The following is a 26,040-nucleotide window of genomic DNA, read 5'->3' on the forward strand; positions in this document are numbered from 1 at the left end:
TAAGTCGCTGATATGTTTGACTTCAGTGTTGCCAGCCCCCCGAAAACAAATGAGGGGAAATTGGACACCTTTCTGTACAATATGGCGAAGAAACCTACAAATAATAAAAATTACCATGTAGGGGAATTGAACCCACGGTGATTGCGTTTTTCTAAGGAAGCCTATTACACTGATCAGCTGTTTAAACAGCCTAGTTAACCTGTCAGGCTGCACTGCCCCTTTAAAAAAGTAACAACCTATAAAGATCTCTGAATCATAAGGTTAGGCAAGAAATCGGTCTGTCATGTGATCTACTTGTTGCGTGGGATGCTGGGAATTGTGGTTGTGCAGTGATGCAATTCTATGCGATGGGAAGCAGCAGGACCACAAGTCCCAGAATCCCTTGAGCCTCATGCGTTTATTGGCCTGGTAAATCCCCCACCCACTAAAGCTGATAGACAAAGGGTGTAGCTGGAGGAGGTAGGTGGTGATTTTAACTTTTAACATGTAGGATCTGGCAGGCAATTGTATTTAAGGCTTGTGTCATAGTCTTTATGCAACACAGGGAGATGTCCTGTCATCCAAATTGTGAATGGAGAGATCAGAGGGGGCAGAAATGGGGAGATGGCAGGGACAGGGGGACAGGCAGAGATCAGAGGGGGGTGAGGGGGAGAGATGGTAGAGATCAGAGGGGTTGGGAGGGGGGGGGGGTGAGAGATGGCAGGGAGAGAGGGACAGGCAGAGATCAGAGGGGGAGAGATGGCAGGGAGAGGGGGACAGGCAGAGATCAGAGGGGGAGAGATGGCAGGGAGAGGGGGACAGGCAGAGATCAGAGGGGGAGAGATGGCAGGTAGAGGGGGACAGGCAGAGATCAGAGAGGGGGAGAGATGGCAGGGAGAGGGGGACAGGCAGAGATCAGAGGTGGAGAGATGGCAGGGAGAGGGGGACAGGCAGAGATCAGAGAGGGGGAGAGATGGCAGGGAGAGGGGGACAGGCAGAGATCAGAGAGGGGGAGAGATGGCAGGGAGAGGAACAGGCAGGGATCAGATTGAGGGAGAGATGGCAGGGACAGGGGGACAGGCAGAGATTAGAGGGGGGGGGGGGATAGACAGCCGGGAAAGGGACAGGCAGAGATCAGAGGAGAGTTGGCAGGGAGAGGGGGACAGGCAGAGATCAAGGGGGGGGGGGGGGGGGGGTGGAGGATGAGAGATGGCAGGGAAAGGGACAAGCAGAGATCAGAGAGGGAAAGAGAAATGCTGGGATCTGTACCCACTCACAAGGACTGTTACTGCAGTCTGCATTCCTGCATTTTACCATGGGAATTATTACGGGCTTGGAAAGCCTGGGAGCATCATAATAACAGCGCCGTGTGGAAATTATTAGATGACAAGTGTTAGTAAAAAAAAAAAAGAGCCGTACTCTACTGTCTGATTTCAGCAAGTTGTGACTCCTATTATTTCTGCAACAAAGGGGTTAATAAGAGGCTTTGTTTAAAAAAAAAATATATATTTTTTCAACCCATCTCCTGTCAGAAGGACCAGAAATACATTTGTGATTCTGTCTGGCAGCCAATGGGTTCATTTCATGCAAACTGTAATAAAAAACTTTTGTATTGGATATATATATATATATATATATATATATATATATATATATATATATATATATATATATAATTTCTCAAATACTCCAGCAGTTTATGAATTAAGGGCTTTATAAATATGGCTAGTATTGTGAATAATTCATTTTTATTTTATTCAAAGACAGGTGTACAGATACACAAACGCACACAGAAATATATACACTTAGATTTGCACTGACTTTGATACATTGTTTCTATCTGTATGTCTTAGCGATTGTGGCCTGGAATATACTTCGAACAAATTGACTCCGCTGACATTTTCCCTACTTACCAAGCGAAAAAAAATGTTCACTAGCTTCGCATAAGCCCAATTAAAATTAGCAATGCATGCGCTTCACTCAAAAGTGAAAAACATTTCCGTGTCGGAGAAACGGGGACGACACTGCAGACATTTGCGGTTCACTCTGTGTTTGAGTTTAATGAGACTATGAAAGTGTTATAAGTGCTATGCTAAATGACACCCAGGTGTATAAGAGCAGTCCCTTTATATATACATATTGGCAGTGCAGAGAGGGACATGATGACCAAGAGAAGCTGGAGGATTACATACAGTAATTATAAACGTTGTGTGATGAGCGAGTTGTCCTAGGCAAGTGTGGTGTTCTGTATGATAATGTAGGCTTGTGATTCACTGTGTTAGTATGTAGCATTAGTATAGTAAGTTGCTTAGTGGAAGAGTGATTACCTGACTACTAATGTTAGTTTGTCTATTTCTCAACTGATAGAGACATGACAGAGGAGTGGAGTATGATTGGAGTGGAAGAGAGAAGGATTGGTGGATTGGAAGAGCAGAGGAGTGGTGTGGATGAGACTATTTTGGAACACCATGAGAGGAGAGTAGCACAGCAGGTATGGAGTAGTGGAGGGAAAGAGAGGACACATTGGCAAGGGAGGAAACGGCAGGGAGCCAGAGTGAGCCGCCAACCTTGGCTCAAGAAGTCAAACTCCTTTTCTGATCCTGGCGAGGGAACAAGTGGCACTGCGTCTTCCGGCAGGGATAGGCTGAGGAACATCAAGTTCACAGAGGAGGAGAATGACGTGCTGGTCACCAAGGTCCTAGAGAACTATCCTAAATTATATGGGGATGATGCGTCTAGGACGTCAAGCTTTGAGAAGAAACGGATTTGGCGTGGCATTCTGGACTCTATAAACTGTCTAGGTGTGAGCGTTCGGAATGTGGACACCTGCAAGAAGAGATTTGCAGACTGTAAACGGTTTGTGAGGGCCAAAATGAGCAAGCAGTGGCGTCATGCTGGAAGACGCCCATCCATGAACGTGTACTATGCGGAGTGGGAGGAGAAAATCAAGACAATCATATGCCCAGTGGTGGAGGGAATACCAGGACTGATTGATTCTTCTGATCCTGGTTCATACGAATGTTCAGGTATATATTATACAGCTTGTATTGACAATGTCCTAGAGATGTAGCAGGATACATTGCTTCCTATGGTGGGCTAGGTTGCATCAACACTGCCAATGAATCCTATTGAAACTGTGTTATGGTGGAATAGGTTGTTACATGGAGAAACTGTCACGCGCTACATCTGTATATTATGTCTACATATGCAATATATAATGGCAAGTATATAATTGTTTGATTAAGAAATACGTTTTCCAAACCTAAAAAGAAATATTATATAGAAACTAGCTGTATATAGAAATACATCCACATATAACAAATTGATGTGTTGGTACGAGGAATAAACATTTGTGTATACTAATATATTTGCATGTTACCGTAAGTATACCTATGGTAATTTACATTGTGCACAAAAAAGTATATTTATAGAATTTAAATTCTACATCTTTTAAACGATGTGTTTATGTATACACACGCACAAAATAAGTCATAAGAGATCATTGAACATATGAAATAACGGATATCTTACTTCATTTGTAGGTCATTGGTCTCCCCATGAAAATGCATCACCAGAAGCACAGCTGTCGCCAGATGAACTTGAACCCCCTGATGTACAATTTTATCCTGAAGGTCAAATGTCACCGGAGCCAAAACCACAGATAGATGAAGAATGGCCAGTATTTAGAGAGCAAGCAGCTGTGAATGTAAAAGAGGAAAGAGATATGGGTGTATTAGAGATGCAACCAGTGGAAGATAGTCCTCAACATCACAGGCGGTTTGCACCTTCTCCACGATGGGAGGCTCAAGCTCCTGAAGGTCATGTCCTTAATGATATGGACCAACTTCTCTATCAAAGCCAGGAGGCTTTTCGTCGAACTCTAAGACGGCAGCTACATGCTGTACGTCAAGAACTTCGGGAATTCAGACGTGATCATACAGAAAGGATGGACTTGTTGCTCACCCTCCATCGGGAACACATAATGGTGGAAGAGCAGAGAAATGAGATCCTATCCCAGTTGGTCAGCACTGTGAATAATTTGGCAACTAAACTAAACACTAGAGATGTATGCAGAGACCGGCAACATTTACAGACCCCCTTAACTGGCACCTCTGCAAACCCAGGCGCCAATACCTCCACCAGAACAGGTACTCCTGCCCAGTCCCCACCACCTTACCCATCCCGTCAATCACCAGAAGAAGCACGGCATCCGTGCATAAACCGTAGAAGAACACTTGTCATCCACCGTGATCCTATTGCCAATAAAAGAAGAAAATGAACTTTTATCTAGATTTGTTGCATTATTTTTTTTGCTAAAAACATTGGTTTATTGTTCAGAAAAAAAATTCAGATTAAAATATAAGTTTTTAAATATTTGCATATACTTTGTTTGTCATAAGCCAATAAGTTTCTGTGGGCAGTTCCCCTGGCATGTTTTATTTGTTAAAGAATTCTTCACAATACTGTACAACAGGATCTGTTTTCACCTCTCCAATTGTTTTTTTTTACTTGCTCACTGAATTCCTAAATTAATATTGCTGCTTTTGGAGTGGGGAAAGTGAGAAAAAAACAGAGATTGCCACGTGAAGACTACTGCAGGCTTTGGGCCTTTTGTAGGTAAAATAATAAGGTAACTAATTTTGCTTTGAAGGGCAAAGCACTAATCTCGCTGTCCAAATAGGTCATATTGGGGAGGAAATGCAACTTTGAATAGTCGCTGGTTTGGGATTTATACAGGTTCCTAATGAAGTTGTTTATAGTTTCGATAAACGCAGATTTATATGAAAGTGGCCATTCCAAGTATTGCCCAGTCTCACAATCTACTGACTTGTAGTTGTAAGTATTACTTCTGTACCAGGGAGACTCTGTGCTTGCTTTTCCCTCTCCCAGAATCCTCTGCTTGTGTCATCCTCACTTTTTCTTGACTTATCCAAGTGAGGGCAGTGGCATCATTGGACTGGAAGAGAAGCTTCATCTGATTCTCTGGCATACTGTTCTATCCAAGGAAATAGCCATTTTCGGAGGGTTGCTCTTTTCACATACTTGCATCCATACAGTAAATAAATACACAACATGTCCTACTGCCCCAAGGAGGCAGGTAAAAGATAAAGTTAGCTAGCAATATATATTGAGTGCATACGGGTTAGTAGTCAATTATCCTTAATCTGTCAATTGCGTGTTGCTCAATGGTGTTTTACAACCTTGGGGAATGCAGTATGGCTGATTTAACCCAGTGAATATATGCAAATAAAATTGGGGGATGCATTGTATTGTGAGAAAACACATTGGAGAGATGTATCAAGGCAATTTTGGAGTAAAATCAGGGTAGACTGGCATTTTTAAGCTGCTCCTACTTGTCGAATGTTATCCTGTGTGCACGCATTTTGGGAAGTTTCAATAGGAGGCTTTAGCCGACACCCACATTAAACTGGGGTCGGTCCAATTTTACTCGTGTTGGTTAAAAAAAGCAACATTAATCACTGAGCCAGAACACTGTTCTCTTTGCACTGATGCATCTCGCCAGTTTCAATAAGTGAAGTCGCTTTGTAGAATATTGAATGTGGACCTGTATGTCTCTACCAGTGACGCCCTCTCAGGATGAACGAGCATGAATCGGCGTCCCTCGTTAAGCAGCCTGCAGGGATGGCATTCACTGGCAACTGTAGCAAGAATGACATGAAGGGAAGTGCTACTTCTCCTAAGGTAACTTTTCTTTATTATAATGGCGCTTTTCTCACACTGGGACTCTAAGCGCGTCACAGTTACAGTATAGCACGTGGTACGCAGCACATAGGAATGTCACAGACACAGTCCCTGCCCAGATGAGCTTACAAACTATGTTTTTGGTGCCTGAGGCACAGGGAGATAAAGTGACTTCACAAAGGTCACAAGGAGCTGACACCGGGATTTGATCCTGGTTCCCCTGCTTCTAACTCTGTGCCATTGTTTACAGATTCAGTGTCTTTACACACTGACATGTATATATGTATATATTTTTTGACTTTATTAAATATCCCATATTTTTAACAACTATATAGGATTGCGCTTTTTTCTTTTCTTAATTTTTTTTAGGATAGGCATATCTTTTTAGAGCTGCATCCCAATGGCTCATTTCCCTTTGACCAGTGCCTGATATTCCCTATGCACTAATATTATATTTATTTATCACGTATTAATTTTCACATAGTGTTAGTCCTAGCGCTGATTTGTTTTTATATATATATATATATATATATATATATATATGTATATATATCTATATCACAGCGCCTATATACATACACACGTGTGTGTGTACAGTATGTATGTGTATGTATATCTTCTATCTCCAATAAAGAATATCACTTGTGAGCACATTCACATGTCTTAGACAGGTCTGCAACCCTGCCTTTCACCATTATCACCTAGCATACAGTGCTCACACTGCAGCAAAGGATTCCGGGAAATTACATGCAAATGAGCATACAATGTGTCACCTTTTGCCTGAAATCCAATTTTACATGGAACCCTTATAAGCAGAGCATTTGCTGACACAACACACCTCCCTTACACTGGCACAAAGGAACGCAACATGGATTGATGCTTGTAGTGCTAACTTCCTAATATTTAATTGCCAAATTGAGATATCACACACAAGGACCATAGAGGCTGTTCTTGCCTATGAAGGATGAAAGTACAGTAGTATAATTAAAGACTGCACAGTGAGGAAAGGTAATTCTAACTTATTTTCCTATAGAAAGTAACGTGTACCCACTAAGTTTGTCTCATCTCACGGTAAGAAAGAGAAATGAAGACCCATTGCCATCTTCCTTCCAATAATAATCACAATGACACAGAAGAAAACTTGACCCGTAAAAAGTGAGACCTTCCTGCAGGGTCACTCGGAGACACGCAGAAGAGACATTAAAGTGACTTTAAATTAAAAAAAAACAAAACAAAACTGTATTTACACCATTTATAAATGTAAACGGTTTATATTTGAATGTTAAGAAATGCATCGAATCCAAAAACAAAATTATTACATCACCTGGGTCCCACCTGGCAATGTGGGGGAACGTGAAACTCTGATTCAACAATGAGTGTAACTATAATATATTTAATGACAATCTCTCAGATGGTATCTCTCATACCCATCATAAATACACGAATAACCAAAAGAATGGGCAAATCCAGTCGCCAATAAACAAGAAACCAGCAAGGATATTAATATTGAAAAAAATGAATTCAATCTAAATAACACATGTAGTAAGATCACCAGTACTGTAACTAGGCTGGGTGTCGGCCTGCTTTATTTTCATCACTTTTTGGCACGGTTTTATCCGTTTTAGACTGTACTTTTAGACTTGCGTGTTTAATCGACATTACTGTACACACGTTGCATGATCACGTGAGTACTTGTGACTGTGATCTTACAGCAATGTGTTATTTAGATTTGAATACATTTTTCTATTTTTGAACATGTTCCCTTGCGCCTGTTATTTCTTTGACGGATTTTCTCATTCTTTTGGTTATCAATGTTAAGATATGTCGCAGTAAAGGCTTGCCCCTTCACCCTTTCGCTACCACCGCCCTCTGCTTTAAAAAAAAATCGCCCCCCCCCCAAAAAAAATCACCCACTTGGATTACCTCTTTAAACACGCACAGTTCTTACCATGCATGAAAACATACTACGCGAAGGATTGGGATGGGGAAGGAAAGAAAGACATAAACCCCTGCTAAGCTAAGGTAACGAGTAAGTAGAGTTGACGTTGAAAAGGGTATGGTGCTGGGCTAAGAGTTGTATTAACATAAATACCAAGCGAAAAAGAACTCCATTATAATAGCTCTCATTTACCGAATAGTGTATAGTAGTTGTAATTAAAAATATACTTTATTGAAATATAAGTTAAAATAAGGTGTGCGTGGACAGACCAAACATAGATATACAAAAGGACTATGTAGCTCCTATTAAGAGGTAATTAGTATAACGACTAATACACAGTTATAGTCAAAATTAAAGAGACCTCGGTAGAGCGTGTAAGGTTCTACTTAGGTTGTAGGCCTAGTTAGGCAGACAGGACTTTATTGCTGAGGTCAATATAGCATGTACATAGTTATACCTAAATGGAATTCAGAACCACTGTCCTTGTAATCGTAACCTTAGCATGTACGAATTATAAGCTTTCTGGGTAACAGAGTGATACTGCCATTGATGAGAGAGCCTCCGTCGACAATCGTTTCACGCTGAACGCGTTTTCAAGACTGACAGGCTAGTGTTTTTGGTCTGAACATACTATTAACTTCATATATAGAGATCTACTAATGAATGGTTCAACTTGAGTCTTTCTAACATATATGTTGTCTCTTTTTTTTAGGACAATAGTGAGCCCAGAGGTACATTAGTTCATCAGTTTACCATGAAACTGACACAGCTGGCTATTCCATTTAGGCATAACTATGTACATGCTATATTGACCTCAGCAATTAAGTCCTGTCTGCCTAACTAGGCCTACAACCTTACACGCACTACTGAGGTCTCTTTAATTTCGACTAAAACTGTATATTAGTCGTTATACTACACTATTTCCTCAATTCTAAGACACACCTTTTTTTCGATTTTCACATGTCTGAAATCGGGGTGCGTCTTAGAATCGATGTATTGCAGATGGTTGAAGATGGACAGCGGGTGGGAGTGCGGTGGCGGCAGCAGGACAGGTCCCAAGTCTGCAGGTGAATGAAGATAAGAAGACAGCGGGTGTGCGGTGGCGGCGGCTAAGTGATCATAATAGCAGTAGAGCTGAGCAGGAGCAGAGCGGCATAGGGGAACGGCTTGGGAGGTGCACACTGTAACACTGGAAGTTGACCGGTGTCTGTCTTCCGGTTACAGTGTGCACCTCCCAAGCCATTCCCCTATGCCGCTCTGCTCCTGCTCAGCTCTCCTGCTATTATGATCTCCTGCCGCGGCACCCCTCTGCCTTCTTATCTTCATTCACCTGCAGACTTTGGACCTGTCCTGCTGCTGCTGACCCACCCGCTGTCGAGGAGCTGCTCGTGAGTGGCTGAGAGACCAGGAAATAGCAGAGCACAGCTGAGAGTCTGTAACACCAGTGCCAGAATCCAAGATGGCGACGGCAGAGTTCAAGTTATGCACTGGGCGGCGGCATGGGTAGCGACGGGGGGCAGAGGCAGCAGGTAGTGGGTAAGGAGGGGTCATGCCGCAAGGGACGTGGCCCCCGATTCCTTACAGTACCCCCTCCCCCCCTTCAGGATCGACCTCAGGACGATCCATCCAAGGCTTCTGTGGAAATTTCTTGTGGAAGCGGTCCAAGAGAACTGGAGCATGGATGTCCTCCTTGGATACCCAAGAGCGTTCCTCTGGGCCATAAATAACCCTTCCAGTGAACAAGGAATTGTATCTTTCTTCTGGATACATGAGAATCCATGATTGTCTGGATTTCGAATTCAGGGTGTCCTTGGACCGTGACTGGTTTGGGTTTATAGGTCTTTGCAGGGAACCGTTTGCTCTGGACGAATGGCTTGAGCAAGGAAACGTGGAATACGTTTGGAATCCTCATGGAAGACGGAAGTTGCAGACGAAATGCCACAGGATTGATTTGTTCCTGGATCAGAAAAGGCCCTAAGAATCGGGGTGCCAATTTCGGGGTCGGAGACTTCAACTTGATGTTCTTGGACGAAAGCCAAACTCGGTCCCCTGGCTTGTAATTAGGGGCCTGTTGATGACGGTGGTCTGCCTGAGACTTGAATTTCTGAGCGGCGCTAAGAAGTGCGGACTGAATCTTGATCAATGACTCCTGAAGAGTAGTTACCCGTTCATCAGCCGCCGGCACTCCTATCGGAATGTTTGAGATTGGCAGACAACTTGGGTGGAAACCATAATTCACGAAGAACAGGGTTTTGTGCGTGGATTCATTACGAAGTGAATTGGTTGCAAATTCTGCCCAAGGTAGCAGGTCAACCCAATTATCCTGGGAATCGGAAATAAAACACCGTAGGTATTGTTCCAGCGTTTGATTTAGTCTTTCAGTTTGCCCATTAGTCTGGGGGTGATAGCCTGACGAGAAGGATAGCGCCATGCCAAGCCTCTTGGAGAAAGCCCGCCAAAATTTCGATATAAATTGCGTGCCTCGGTTCGAGACTATGGATGTAGATATCCCATGGATGCGAAACACCTCCTTGGTCAAGATATCAGCTAGGGTGGGCGAGGAGGGAAGTCCTTTGAGTGAAACAAAGTGGGCCTGTTTTGAAAAACGGTCAACGATGACCAAAATGGTATTCATCCCTCTGGAAGGGGGTAGATCCACAATGAAATCCATTGAAATATGTGACCATGGACGTTCAGGTACTGGCAAGGGCATGAGCAAGCCTGAGGGTCTTTGATGAAGAGTCTTGTTTTGTGCGCATACTGGAAAGGCACTAGTAAATTCATGAACCATCTTTGCCATATTAGGCCACCAAAAAGTACGCTTGATAAGATCCAAAGTTCTTTTGAAGCCGGGATGGCCGGCTGAACGGACAGAGTGGCCCCATTCTAGTATCTTTTGATGAAACCTGGGTGCGGCATAGAGAATTCCTTCCGGTACCTCTAGACCGCTCGGAATTTGTGTTTGAGCTTCAACGACCTTTTCGAGAATGTCAAATGAGTTGGCGGAAATTATAAACTTAGAGGGTACGATAGTTTCAGGGGTTTCTTCGGATATTTCCTCAGGAGAAAATTGTCGGGACAAGGCATCAGCTTTTGTGTTCTTAGAACCGGGAATATAAGACAGAGTATAATTAAATCTTGAGAAAAATAATGCCCAACGGGCTTGACGAGACCCCAGACGACGTGCATTTTTTATATAAAGAAGATTTTTATGATCAGTCAATATAGAAATAGGTTCGCGGGAACATTCCAGGAGATGTCGCCATTCCTGTAAGGCCATCTTGATAGCCAAGAGCTCTCTATTGCCAACATCATAGTTCTTTTCAGCAGGCGAAAACTTCTTTGAAAAAAAACCGCATGGATGAAGCTTATCTTGAGGGAAGAATCTCTGGGACAGGATGGTGCCTGCACTACAATCAGACGCATCAACTTCTAATGTAAAAGGAAGACTAACATCGGGATGTCGCAGAATGGGTGCCGAGACGAAAGCTGGTTTCAGGGTTTCGAAGGACGAGACGGCCTGCGGAGGCATACAGATGGGTCAGCTCCCTTCTTGGTAAGGGCCGTAATGGGAGCCACAATGGTAGAAAATTTTCGATGAATTTTCTATAGTAATTGGAGAAGCCTAAAAACCGCTGGATGGCTTTGAGAGAGTTGGGTAGAGGCCAATCCAAAACAGCCTTAAGTTTTTCAGGGTCCATTGAAAATCCTTTATCTGAAATTATATAGCCTAAGAAGGCAGTAGAGGTTTGATGAAAAAGACATTTCTCGAGTTTAGCGTAGAGATTATTGACACGAAGGCGAGCGAGAACGAGCCTGGTATGCTGGACATGATCTTGAAGATTTTTAGAAAAAATTAGGATATCGTCCAGATAGACGATTACGGAAGAGTTGAGAACATCACGGAAGACATCATTCATAAAATCCTGAAAAACAGCAGGAACATTGCATAAGCCGAAGGGCATTACAAGATACTCGTACTGGCCGCTTCTGGTATTGAAGGCAGTCTTCCATTCATCGCCCCTTCGGATGCGAACAAGATAGTAAGCTCCTCAGAGGTCTAACTTGGAAAACATTTTTGCCCCTTGAAGCCTATCAAAAAGTTTGGAGATCAGCGGAAGGGGGTATCGATTCTTGACTGTGATGAGATTGAGCCCTCGGTAATCAATGTATGGTCTCAGGGATCCGTCTTTCTTTTTGACAAAAAGAAACCGGCACCAGCGGGGGACGAAGAATTACGAATGAATCCTTTTTCAAGGTTTTCTTTGATGTATGCTGCCATGGCTTCAGTTTCAGGGAGAGACAAGGGGTAGGACTTACATTTCGGAAGAACAGCGCCGGGAACCAGATCAATGAGACAATCATAAGGTCTGTGAGGAGGTAGAACCTCCGATTGTGACTTGCTAAACACGTCGATGAAATCCGCATATGCTTCAGGAAGAGCGGAATCATTAGCCGGGGGCGCTTCCACTCCCGCGAGGACTGTGGTAGGAGAAATGACCGGCAATGGTGAGGCCTCTGACTCTGGCTCCCACTGAATTGTCTTGCCATCCCTCCAATCAATGCGTGGGTTGTGCTGCTGTAGCCAGGGTAATCCTAGGATAACTGGAACGGCAGGAAAGTGCATCATGTCAAAGGATATGATTTCGGTATGAGTACCGGCAGAAAGGGTGAGAGGAAGAGTCTCTAACGTGATCAAGGCAGGTTGCAAAGGACGACCATCAATAGCCTCGAGGCCAATCGGCGATTTCTTAGCGATGAGCGGAATCTTGTTATGAGTAGCAAAATCTTGATCCACAAAGTTACCACCGGATCCTGAATCAAGAAAAGCGGCTGTGGTTACGAGAAAATTCGGACCTTCAAGCGAGACTGGAAGCATAATTCTCTTAGGGAGTTCCTCTTCAGAGGTAGGGTGAGAAGATATTGACCCCAAAATGAGTCCCTCTTGCCCCATTGGTCGTGTTTGTTCTGTGGGCCTTAAAGGACAAAAACGTACCGTATGCTCAGGAGATCCACAGTAGTAGCAAAGGCCCTCATTCCGGCGACGAGCCCTTTCGGCAGTCCGGTCAGGGGTTCTATCGGCAGTCCTGTCGGTATTACGGAACTCTTGACTGGCAATCTGCTTGGGTTCCGCAGCATCTAGAACAGGGCGAATAGCTGGGAAAGACCTGGGAAGAATAGGTTCAGAAGAGAAAATTCTGGGACGCTGGCGTTCATGACGGCGCTGTTGAAGGTGCTGATCCACTCGTATGCATTGTGCGATCAATTCCTCCAATCCCTGGGGCCTGGGCTGGACTGCAAGTTAATCCTTTACAGAGTCGGACAAACCTTGCCAAAACACAGCAATAAGGGCTTCTTGGTTCCAATGCGGCTCCGCCACGACAGTCCGGAATTCCAATGCGTATATGGCTACGGACCTACGACCTTGAAACAATTGAACAAGAGAAGCAGCGGCAGTATCTCTGCGGGCGGGAATATCGAATACCTGCTGGAATTCTTGACAGAAGAGCTGGTAATCCTGGGTGACTTCCGCACGCAACTCCCAGATGGGAGAGGCCCATGCCAAGGCGTCCCCTGTTAAAAGAGAGTAAACATAGGCTACCTTGGTGCGTCCGGTGGGGAACAGGCTGGGAGAAATCTCAAACTGTATTTCACATTGGTTCAAAAACCCACGACAGGCTAGAGGGTCACCCGCATATGCTTTAGGCGTAGGAATCCTGAGTTCTGATGGCCGGTCGCCACCCTGCGCGGCTGGAATAGGCTGCTGGGAAAGCTGTTGTACCAGGCTTGTGGATATGTAGCGGGTGTATCAAAGGAGGTACACAGAAAGAGTCCCTTTGTAGGCGCACCGCAGACCTTTATAGAATAAAAGTGGTCAGGGGTGAAAAAAATATATGTATAACGAAATGTCTTTAATACTTTATTTAATTCAGTGAAAGTGTAATAAAAACAGTATACATATTCATATTCTACTAAATATACTGTGTTAAAATAGACACTAAAGAGGTCTAAGAAATCTACTGTAAGCCCCCAATAGGCATAGGTATCAAGTATTTCTGGCTATTTCCGAACTATTGTTAATCACTGTAGTATGTTTGAGATTTTGCATGCATCTATAATCTATAATCTACAGTGAAATTGAGCAAAAATGTACTCGTGGTCACCTACATCTTTGCTCAATTTCACTGTACCATTAGAACCACAGTGCCTATCCATATACGATCATTATATCTGGATACTTTAGCCACTTAGAGTGTGGAATAGGGTTTGACTCTAAAACTGATGAGTACCTACCTTGTGTTCCATACTATCCAACAGAGATTATAGATGCACGAAAAATCTCAAAGATACTACAGTGATTAACAATAGTTCTGCAATAGCCAGAAATACTTGATACCTATGCCTATTGGGGGCTTACAGTAGATTTCTTAGACCTCTTTAGTGTCTATTTTAACACAGTATATTTAGTAGAATATGAATATGTATACTGTTTTTATTACACTTTCACTGAATTAAATCTATAGTTGTCTGTACCAGGCTTGTGACCTGAGTTCCCAAAGTATCAATGCAAAGCGCAAGTCCCCATATCATTTGGCCCACCTCAGTCAGATCTGTTTCTGTTGGGCTCTGCATAATGTCACGCTGTGCAGCCCGCAGACCAGGCCAGTCCCCTGTACTGAGGTGGGATGTTGAATATACACACTGACAGCAGAGGGAGTGGGTCCGGGATGTGGTTGTAGCGTGGCCAGGCCTGGATTAAGATTTAGAATATAAATCTGGACGCGGAAAAAGCTTTCGATAGGATAGACTGGCCATATTTGAAAGCGACGCTTGCGACATTTGGCTTTGGAGATCGGGTGAGCGAAGCGATTCTGTCGCTATACTCTAACCCCACCGCCAGGGTCATATACCATTGCTACCCCTCTCTGCCATTTCAAATAAAGGGTGGCACGAGACAGGGCTGCCCATTATCTCCTCTTTTATTTGCCCTATGTATTGAACCACTGGCGGCACAAATCAGAGGAAACCCAGACATCTCAGGGTTAAACGCATACTCCCAGACCCATAAAGCGGCCCTGTACGCAGATGACATCCTTCTGATTATCACAAAACCCCTCACTTCCCTACCAAACCTATTCGACCTACTAGATTGATTCTCTAAGATCTCCGGCTTTAAAATTAATCAATCCAAGTCGGAAGCCCTCAACATCAACCTCCCTAGACACACAGAGAAATTATTAAAATTGAATTTCAAATTTAACTGGCAACAAAACCACATAAAATACCTGGGTGTCCACATCACCAAAACTGTAAAGGACGTGTACAATGCAAATTACCCCAACCTGATTCGGACCCTAAAATCTGATTTACAGAAGTGGACATCCAAAAGGATATCCTGGATTGGACGTATCCATAGTGTCAAAATGAACCTACTCCCCCGCATATTATACCTCTTCCAAACTCTTCCAGTGCCACTCAGATTGAGGGACATGCACTCACTTCAATCTGAAATTTCCAAATTTATAAGGGGAGGTAAAAAACCGAGGGTAAGTAAACTAAATATGAAAAGACCTGTGCTGGCTGGCGGCCTAGCAGTACCCTGCCTGCTATCATATTACAAGGCGGCACAATTAAGCCAAATCGTACAATGGCAATCTAACCCGAAGTTGAAGAGATGGGTGGAAATAGAGAATGCTGCATGCGCACCTTTGGATCTAAGCAGCTTAATTTGGTTACCTAAAACGGCGCAAAAATTCGCCACAATGCCGCTATCCTCTATGACCAACTCATTGTCAATCTGGGAGGCTACGAAAATCAGGCATTCCCTCACGACAAAACACTCCATGGTGACACCCATATGGAATAATCCTGAATTCTCTCCGGGGCTATCGGTCGGTAATATCTCAATCTGGAGGCAGAAGGGTTACAATCGGATTAGAGATCTGGAGGGACATGATAGAAAAATCAAAACATTTGACCATATCAGACTAGAAAAAGAGATGCCCCACTCAGAATTCTTTAGATACCTCCAGATCATGGCATTTTATAATAAATATGCCCCATACCCCCTATTAACATCTTTCGAAAAGCTCTGTCTGGCTGAGACCGACACGAAGGGACTCACATCACAGCTATACGGAGAGGTGGTCAGTTCTGGTGAACATGAGCAGCGGATACCCTCATTCCGATCTCAATGGGAAACAGATTTAGGAGAAAACTTAGAGGATGAAGAATGGAGCGCTATATACATGGCCACTGCAAAGAGATCCATATGCACCACTCTTAAGGAGAACGCATATAAAGTCCTAATGCGATGGTACCTTACCCCACTGAAATTATCAAGGTTTGTGCCGGGATCCTCCCCCCTGTACTCCCGCCAGTGCGGAGGAACAGCTGACCTGTTACATATGCTGTGGTCCTGCCCACGGATCTCTCCACTCTGGGAGGTGATTAGACATTGGATTCAGAGACTGTTCGATCTCACAATACCCCCAGACCCGTGGCTGTTCCTCCTGAACAGGCCATTGATGGGCCTCACCAAAGCACACAACAAACTAATTGCCCATTTTGCAATTGCAACGCGGTGCGAGATCGCAGCATTATGGAAACAATCTGATATTCCAACCATCCCAAAGAGTCGAAATCGAATTTGGTTCATTTGCCAGATGGAAAAGTTAACGAGTTTAGTTAATGACCCTGGTGACAATTTCCTAAAAGTCTGGACGCCCTGGCTGGCACAGACAGATATCCCTGGGATAGAGAGGACCTCAATCTGGCTATGATAGTTGTAGATGCGTTCTCATTGGGAGGGGCTTACTGGTCGTATTATATTTCCCTAAGACCCTATATAGCAGCATTATAATATTAACAATTAGCGAAGCGACCCAGCCCACACGTGTTCGGGGTCAGGCCTCGGGATGCATCCACTATCACCTCACTCTTCATACCTCACCCCCAACCTTCCCCACCCAGACCTTCCCACTCCCTCCCTCCTTTTTTTTTTTTGTGAGTGGGTCTTGTCTCCCCCTTTAAGTTTGGTTGTAAGTGTCTGTTTGTCCTCTTTAGAAGGATCTCACTACCATTTTCTCAGTTGTTAAAATATTGTTTTCATACAAGACAAAAAAAGTATTCGATAATGTATTTTTTGCTGTTACAATGCAATAAAAAAAATTTAAGTTAAAGATTTAGAATAGTCGTTGTACTTGCCGAGTTCAGGAGTATAGAGAGTTCCGTAGTTAAATCCGTTTCCGTGTCCGAGGGTCTGAGAGGTAAGAATCGTGATGGGTAAGCCGAAGTCGGGAGCCAGAGAGGTAAGTCAGACAAGCCGGTTCAAATCTGTAGGAGTAAAGACAAACAGGAGCACGACACAGTTTCCAGGCTACACAGGAAGCAAGGAGCTATTCAGAGCAAGGAAGTGAAGGCAAAGCAGGATATTTAAAGAGACAGTGACCAATCCGGACGAGGGGCATCGCGGAGGCGTGTCGAGGAGCTGCTCGTGAGTGGCTGAGAGACCAGGAAATAGCAGAGCACAGCTGAGAGTCTGTAACACCAGTGCCAGAATCCAAGATTGCGACAGCAGAGTTCAAGGTATGCACTGGGCGGCGGCATGGGTAGCGACGGGGGGCAGCCGCTGCAGTACTGGTAGTGGGTAAGGAGGGGTCACGCTGCAAGGGACTTGGCCCCCGATTCCTTACACATGGTAAGTGAAAAAGTAATTTTCCTCGATTGTAAGTGCCAAATCGAAGGCGTCTTACAATCGAGGAAATACGGTAATTACCTCTTAATTGGAGCTACATAGTCCTTTTGTATATCTATGTTTGGTTTGTACATGCGCACCTTATTTGAACTTATATTTCAATATTTTTAATTACAAGTACGATACACTATTTGATAAATGAGTGCTATTATAACGGAGTTCTTTTTCTCTTGGTATTTATCTTGCATGAAAACATTCAGATGATATTTGGGATGTAGCTGGACATGACGCACATGTTGAAGGTGCTGATCCGTACTCGCAAATGAAATGAATACACGTGAGTCAGTGGGGGACTTGTCTGTGTTTCAGGTACCAGTCAAGTTTGCTGAAGTCGCTGTATATTTCTCCAAAGAGGAATGGAAATATTTAGAAGAAGGACAGAAGGAGCTTTACAAGGACGTGATGATCGATAATTATCAGACCATCAGCTCACTGGGTAAGAAGATTTGTTTCATGCTTTTAAAGCTGTACTTAAAGATGTGCAGAACTCGGACTTCAACGTCGAAGCTACGAAGGAGCAGGAGAGTGAGGGGGAAGCTCTCTTTTACGGGGGAAGTTTCCCCCACTACGACCTATTTGGAGAAAATGGAACTGCGCAACCAAAAACAATTAAGCAATTAACAGTGAATACAGTGAACACTTTCCATGCAACTTGGTATGTCTCACCCAGAGAGAGAACACAATCCACAAAGCAAGAATATACCACTTCCGCAAAGGGACAGAATATATACGAGAGGTATAAAGGGTTATACCAAGTAAGTAAACATGGGAAGGATGTTGATCCAGGGAGTAATCCGATTGCCAATTCTTGGAGCCAGGAAGGAATTTATTTTTTCCCATATGAGATATCATTGGGGTTGTGTGTTTGTCTTCCTCTGGATCAATATACTGTAAGTATGGATGTAGGATCAAGTATCTGTCGTATACATTTGACATAGCTTGAGCTTGATGATCGCGTGTCTTTTTTCAACCTTCTCTACTATGTAACCATGTAAGGTCAAAAATTGGAAAAGAGCTGTACAGAGCTTAAAGCTCTTTTCCGATTGTTCACCTTATATTCTTTCCCTTTGCTCCAGTGGTTTATTCTGGCTTTTAGGACCTATTTAGAAAGTGAGTTCCATGTGATGCTCTTTAAAGCTGATTAACAACCTTATTTTTTATATTTTTTCCTATCTGTTTTTGGTTTGATCTTTATTTGCAAAAAGTAGTGTTCACTCCGGCAATTCCTGCTGTTTATTCCCTAGTTCTCCACTCCGCCAAGAAGCACAAAGCCGGTTTCCATGCAGATGTCAAAGGGGGGGGGGGGGTCTATTAAAAAAAAAAAGTTGTACTTTAATCAGATAAGGTTCCTTGAGGTTTGCTGTTGTATATCATACAGGAAATAGAACTATCACTTGTGAACACATTCGCATGTGTCAAAAGTCTGCAACCCTGCCTTTCCCATTATCCCTTAGCATATAGTGCTTCGCTGTAGCCAGGAATTCTGGGTAATGTTCCATTGCATATCACTAAGGTAGAGGGGCATAGTCATATTCATTTAGTGTTGGGGCTCATCATTTTAGAAATAAAATACATAGTTTTGAAAAAAAAATAGTGAGCAGGAAATAAACTATGGGTGGAAACAAACACTGTATTGTACCGTAGTATGAAGAAATAATAATAAACATGCAGATGGAACTGCACTTTTAAGCTAATTACCCTCTCTGCTTATAACACAGACAGTATAGCTGAACCCCGTTATAACACGGTCCTCGGGGTCCACCCGATCCGACCACGTTATAAGTGGGATCGCGATTAAAAAAAGGGCAGCCCCCGCAGCACTACCTGGCATCTGCAGTAGCTGATCTGTGGGCTGTGCAGCTGATCTGTGTGCTGTGCAGCTGATCTGTGTGCTGTGCAGCTGATCTGTGTGCTGTGCAGCTGATCTGTGTGCTGTGCAGCTGATCTGTGTACAGTAAGTCTGGTAAGTCTGCGAGAGGGGGGGGGGGAGGATCTCACAGTCAGGAAAAGCCTGGGTGTCAGCTATCTCCCCTGGCCAGGAACCAGCTCCCTTCTCTCCCCCACATCGGAGGTATGGGGTGTGTTTATGTGTGTGTTTATATAACACTGTGTGCCTCTCAGGTTAATAACACCAGCTCCATGTCCCCTGCTTCCCGCAGTGTGTTATTGTCCCATATCCCATTCCCAGCCCTAACAACGGCCCCTGGAGCTGACGTCCTCACACTGATTTGATCCTTCTCAGCCACTGTATATCCCCCTTCCCTGCTTGTATACAGAGCTGTGTGCTGCCTGCCCTGAACATCCGCATACAGCACAGGTAACTACACCCTCACTGCTGTGTGTGTGTGTGTGTGTGTGTGCGCGCGCAAGTTTGCCCCCCCAAAAAACATTTTTTTTAAAAACAGGAGCCACGCTCACACCGCGTTACTTGCGGATCCGCGTTGTAGCGAATCGCGCTATAACGGGGTTGAGCTGTAATTCACCCATTTAACTTGTGATGACCTGTATCCAGTGGCAGATTTCCCATTAGGCCTGGGACTAAGGCGGCAAAAATTTCCGCCCTCATATGCATTTGCGGCGCACTTGGGCCTGATGGGATGGCACTTGGCTGTGTCGCCCGCCTACTCACTGCTGCCCTCCTCCTTTGGAATCCCAGCTTCAAATGACACCGCGCGACATCACTAATGTGGCGTCACACGGTGTCGCGTCAACATGGTGACGTCATGACTGCGTTTCCATGGCAACGCGACGCCACATTGGTGACGTCCGCAGCGTAATTTTACCTGGGATTCCAAAGGAGCAGGAGGGCAGCAGCAAGGAGACGGACGACATATCCAAGTGGCTAGGGGCCTGTATCATAGTTCACACACAGACCACGTGAAGTACGGAAACCGCATGCCAATGTTATTTTTTAAATTGCAATATTTTTACTTCTAGAATTCTTAGTCATTACGGAAAGAACTCCAATTTTTTGGCGCTATTAAGTCTTCATTCATTGGGTGATTTGCACTAATTCTCTCGCAGGTCTTTGAATCTTTGTTGATCGTACAGTATCTCGTATTTAAAACAGTCCCACCTGGAAACAAAAATTAAGTTACAAAGTTCACATTGCGCTGCTCTATTTCTAACACTTTTTTTTGCTGTGATTTCACCTGTTTATTGTTTTACCGGCATCGCTGTTACCATGGTAACCTCTGATGTCTTAATGAGTGTGCATGGCAGCAGCCATTTTGATCTCCCTGAAAGGAACATTTTCGGCAACTGATCTCCCCAGAATTCCACGACAGAGTTTAAAAAGGGTGGGAATGCTAAAAGCAAAAGGCCTGTCAGTGGCGAAATGGGGAATAGGTCAGGTTTGCTGCTTTTAGCAAATATCGTAACTTAAAGGAGGCACTTAACAATCGAAAAAGTAATACATTTATCGACAATAAACAAAAAAAGTTTTTTTTATAGATTGCTTAACCATACAGTATAATGCTTTCTGTTTTCACCTCACTGATTTTTAGAGTGCATTTTATTTAACAAGCAATTAGCCCCAAATGGAGCATTTGTTTAGCCAGTGACATCCCTGAAGACTCTGATCAGAGAATTCCAAATTAAGGCTGTTTGCTTCTCTGACAAGTCTCTTTGAAGTCTGCATGGAAATCCGCTCAGTCCTTCCTGCTGGGAATAGCGCAAGAGCTTTCCATGTGAACACTGTACTGCAGGCTTTGGGCCTTTTTAAATAGAAATGAAAATCAAACACAGCTAGAGCAAAACCACAATCAATAAGGCTGCTTAATCTACGGTAAAGGGCAACAAGCTGAGGTGACGTTCAGGGTACTTTATTTTGTCGGGAATGCAATGCGCCTTTTTTTGTGTCTTGGGAACGTTATACTTGCAATATTTCTTTAAAGAAATACTGATTTAATTACTTTTGTTTGTTTTAATGCATAGGATGTCCGGATGGGAAACCAGAGATTGTCACAAGGTTTGAGAAGGGGCAAAATCCATGTGTAAGGTTTTGCGTGCAGAAGAGGGATTTCAAGAAAAATATCAGCACAGGTGAGTACCGAAGTACATCTTAAGAGCTGCAAAGATAGAGAACGGTTTAGCAACGAAGTCTGTATGGAGATATAAACCGGGACAAGTGTAAGAGCGAGTCTAATAAGGCCCTTATTGAATATGTTAAGTGACGGTGCCCATTCCTGTGAGTGGAGCCACAATCTTTCCCAGAAAGAAAACTGCTTGTAGGATATGGAAGTTTTCCTGTTAGAGAGATTGACTATAAAGACCACATCTGCTCTTTTTTTCTAAACGGTGGTCAATATTCAGATCCCATTTGATGTGTACGTTGTTTCCCCCCCTCCATCGTTACCATACACTTCCCAAAGCAGATCTTAAAGAGGCAATCCAAGCATGCAAATTGTTTTATTTTTTAAAACATAGGATTAAAGCAATGGGTCTCCCGTTAATTTTAGCTCCGGGGGCCCCCTGCTTCCGGAGATACAGACCTCCATAAGGGGCACCGGTAGCCACTCCTCTCAGCTAGCAGGGTTCACGTAATAGCAGCGTTTCATAGCTCCCTGCCGGGCCAATAGGAAACCGTGACGTAATCAGGTCCGGCTTCCTATTGGCCTGCGTGATGCGGTGCTTTAAACTTGGCTGAGATACCGGATCCCCCTACGGAGGTCTGTATCTCGGGAAGCAGGGGGGCTGCTGAGCAGAAATTGATGGGGTTCAACTCTGGAGACCCCCTGCTTCTATCCTATGTTCAAAAATACATTTTTTTTTTTAAATGCACAAATTGCTCCTTTAAAGGGTCAATCCTCCTCGGGACCAATAGGAAGTAATGTGGGTGGCGTATTTTAGATTAAATGTTGGGGATTACATTTGTAAACCATTTCCTTTTGATGTACCTGTAGTTTTGAGAATGTTAACAAATTATCTCTTGTGGCTCAGCTCTTGTACCTCTAAGATATTGCAAACCCACATGTTTTTTTCCTTCTTGATGTTTTGTGTGCCCTAATTATGCTGCCATCATTAGCCAAAGAGATTAAAAGGAGAAAATCAACAATTAACAGATACAATTAGAATTACAGTGACCCAAAGAAAATAGAAACGCGTTCATTCTTCTGCCAGAAACACATTATTTTATTTGAAGTAGGATTGATTCTTGTCAAGGAAGTAAATTACATTCCCAAGTGTAATTTTTTGGGGCCACTGTGTGGGACCGTCACTGTCTCTAATTTAATTGACCTTACTAGCCTCCATCAGCTGTATTGTGAGATTGTCCCATGCATTCATTAATTACATTTCCCCAGAGCCTACCATACTCACAATGACCTCTAATTCTAGCATCCATCTTGCTGTTTCATTTTAAAAGGACTGATTTCCAACATTTCCCTAAAAGAGGACCAGCAAACCCAGTATTTTTATGAAGGACTGGTATTGGTTTAAACAAAGGGTGGGCAACTCCAGTCCTCATGGGGCCCCCTAACAGATCAGGCTTTGAGGATAGCCCTGCTTCAGCACAGGTGGCTCAATCAGTCTTTGACTGAGCCCCTGATTGAGCCACCTGTGCTGAAGCAAGGATATCCTCAACCTGACCTGTTGGTGGTCCTTGAGGACTGGAGTTGCCCACCTCCGGTTTAAACGTGGATTCTTATCCAGACGTAGAAAAAACAGTCACAGAGATGCACACGAACCAAACATATTTGGCCCTGCAGTGTTATATTAGAAGAACTACAATTCCCAGCATCCCATAACATTAAGCAATAGAATCAGTATAGAAATACTTCCAGGGTCCAACATCAAAGATTTGTAGTACTGATATGTCATGTATTCCTTTGTAGCTCCGTGTGTGCCGATGAGCCAGAATTCTCAAGACTTTTCAAACCGAATACAACAGGAAAATATTAATTCTCAGCATAAGGGACCGGAGAAGGTTTTAAACCGATACAAAGCATGCGACAAGCAGGAAACGTCTGTAACAAAACCACTCGAGGAACCCACTTCTGGCGAAAGACAAAACGTTACTTATGATCTTTTGTTTAATCCGGGCAGAGTAACATCATTTGCCCCTGCTCACAAAGAGCAGCATGAGGGTAACACAGAAAGTGCACGTCAAAACAATGACAACATTCAACCCAAGGCATGTGAGCATAGTGAATGTGGTGAGAACTGTTGTCGTATATCAGAGGTCACATCTCAAAAGATAATCAATGTCGAGCAGAAACCCCATTTCTGCTCTGAATGTGGTAAAAGCTTCCCTTACAGTTCACATCTTGTTAGACATCTGAGAATTCACACTGGGGAGAAGCCGTATGTATGCAGTGAATGCGGGAAAAGGTTTACCAATGGCTCGCATCTTGTTATGCACGAGACTGTTCACTCCAGAGAGAAGCCTTACACTTGTACTCAATGCCAGAAAAGCTTTGCTCTGAAATCCCATTTGGCCACCCACGAGAAGACACACATGGGTGCCAAGCCATATGCATGTAGTGAGTGTGAGAGAAAGTTTACTGTAAAGTCCTCTCTTATCATGCACAAGAGACTTCACACGGGGGAGAGACCATTTGGGTGCTCCGAATGCGGGAAAAGTTTTACGGACAACTCTTATCTCGTCAAGCACCAGCGTTGTCACTCGTTTCACAAACCATACACATGCATGGAATGTAGAAAAGGCTTTCGTGACAATGCACATCTTGTGGCACATCAGAGGGTCCACACCGGCGAGAAGCCGTATACGTGTACTGAATGTGGGAAGCATTTTAGAGACAGTTCAACATTCACTAAACACCAGAGACTACATACAGGGGAAAAACCGTATGCATGCGTGGACTGTGGGAAAAGCTTTAGCCAGAACTCTCATCTTACTGTACACCAGAGAGTCCACTCAGGAGATAAACCATATACATGTACTGAATGTGGGAAAAGCTTCAGTCAGAATGCAAATCTATGTAAGCACCAGGAAATCCACAGAGGAGTGAAGCTCTATACTTGCAGTGAATGTGGAAAAAGCTTTACTCGGAGATCAACTCTAGTTATGCACCAGAGGCTTCACACCGGAGAAAGACCTTACACATGTACTGAATGTGGGAAAAGGTTTAATGACAACTCATCTCTCGTTATACACAAGCGGTTCCATTCTGGAGAGAAGCCCTATGCATGCATTGAATGTGGGAAAAGGTTTACAGACGGTTCACATCTGGTTATTCACCAGAGAACACACTCAGGAGAGAAGCCATACGCATGCAATGAATGTGGGAAAAGGTTTAAGGACTGCTCTGCTCTTGGTAGGCATCATAGAGTCCACACTGGAGAGAGGCCATACGCATGTAGTCAATGTGAGAAAAGGTTTACACACAGGTCACATCTCAATACACATCAGAGTGTACACTCAGGAGAGAAGCGATATGCATGTAGTGAGTGTGAGAGAAAATTTAGTACAAAAAAATCACTTCAAACACACCAGAGAATTCATACAGGAGAGAAGCCTTATGCATGCACTGAATGTGGGAAATGCTTCACAGACTGCTCTTACCTTGTTATACACCAGAGAACTCACTCAGGGGAGAAACCTTATACATGTACGGAATGTGAGAAGAGCTTTGGTGATAGGTCAAGTCTTTCTAAACACCAGAGGACCCACACTGGAGAGAAACCATGTGTATGCACTGAATGTGGGAAATGTTTTACTGAGTGGTCAAGCCTGGCTAAGCACAAAAGGGCTCACACCGGTGAGAAGCCTTTTGAATGTAGTGAGTGTGGTAGAAACTTTAGTTATAATTCAAATCTTGTGACACACCTACGGATCCATACAGGAGAGAAACCCTATTCTTGCAGTCAGTGTGGAAAAAGTTACCGGCAAAGGTCACATCTTGTTAAACATGAGAAATTCCATAGCAGCTGGCGTAAGAATGATGTTAGAGATGATGTAGATTAATCGCAGGCCTTTATACATTTGGTGGACCAAGAAGAGCGTTTGTTATATGTTCTAGATATTAAAATAAGTCATACAGGTCTGTTTTTCATACATTGTAAAAATAGACCTGTGTTTTGCAAGATCTTCTATAAAGAACTTCCTTTTTGGTCTATCACAACCTGTGATGGATCCACACTTATCCAGGACCAGAGTGCCTACTAGAACTTTGTTAATTATTATAGAAGCCTAATGTTGGAGAATTATAGTTACGTAGACAATTTCATTTGTTTTGTTATTGAGTTTGTTGGTGGTGCCAACACCACAGGATGTGTCCGGTGTTTAAAACACATAAGAAATCGACAGGAGGTATCCAGTGACTTGGCCAACAGAGAATGGCTAGTCCGTGACTATTATTATAAAAACATTTTTTTAAATCCAACCAATAAGGAATATTTAATTTGCTTCAGAAACCAGTGTGGAGTGATATGGAAAAGGTGAATTTCTAGCTCAAATAGAATCAACGAGAGAGCACAAATATTCATGTGTGTGTATATACTATACTGTATATAGTATTTTATTTATTTTTGTCCCCATAGTATGATATTCCAATAACCTTATTGGAAGATGCCATTATGAATTCCAGAGGCTGTGTTTATGTCTCTACCTGCTTAATTGTATTTATTTTTTACTGTTAATCTTGATTGACAGAAAAGTATTATTTGTACTAAAAGAATAAAACTCAGTTCAGTATGGAAA

General features: G+C 43.4%; 1 protein-coding gene across 6 annotated transcripts; it reads left to right on the top strand.

Annotated features, from left to right (window-relative positions):
- Positions 1–333: 333 nt before the first annotated feature.
- On the top strand, positions 334–26,040 carry LOC142498846 (uncharacterized). Of its 6 annotated transcripts, none has more exons than XM_075607429.1 (6): positions 334–459; positions 2,347–2,470; positions 5,563–5,682; positions 17,688–17,814; positions 21,315–21,422; positions 23,213–26,040. In XM_075607429.1, the coding sequence occupies exons 3-6, from the start codon at positions 5,578–5,580 to the stop codon at positions 25,303–25,305; spliced, it is 2,433 nt and encodes an 810-aa protein (XP_075463544.1). In that variant the 5' UTR covers positions 334–459; positions 2,347–2,470; positions 5,563–5,577; the 3' UTR covers positions 25,306–26,040. The 6 variants fall into 6 exon arrangements, with proteins under 6 accessions (XP_075463544.1, XP_075463545.1, XP_075463542.1 ...); XM_075607427.1 differs by having other exon boundaries at positions 397–459; positions 1,833–2,470; XM_075607430.1 differs by lacking the exon at positions 2,347–2,470 and having other exon boundaries at positions 341–459.

The sequence above is a fragment of the Ascaphus truei genome, chromosome 7 (genome assembly GCF_040206685.1).
Source record: "Ascaphus truei isolate aAscTru1 chromosome 7, aAscTru1.hap1, whole genome shotgun sequence".
In the NCBI taxonomy this organism is placed as follows: Eukaryota; Metazoa; Chordata; class Amphibia; order Anura; family Ascaphidae; genus Ascaphus; species Ascaphus truei.

Coding starts and splice junctions, on each gene's coding strand:
- LOC142498846 (XM_075607429.1), top strand. CDS start 5,578: ATGAACGAGCATGAATCGGCGTCCCTCGTTAAGCAGCCTGCAGGGATG. Junction 5,683..17,687: donor GAAGTGCTACTTCTCCTAAG/GTAACTTTTCTT, acceptor TCTGTGTTTCAG/GTACCAGTCAAGTTTGCTGA. Junction 17,815..21,314: donor TCAGACCATCAGCTCACTGG/GTAAGAAGATTT, acceptor TTTAATGCATAG/GATGTCCGGATGGGAAACCA.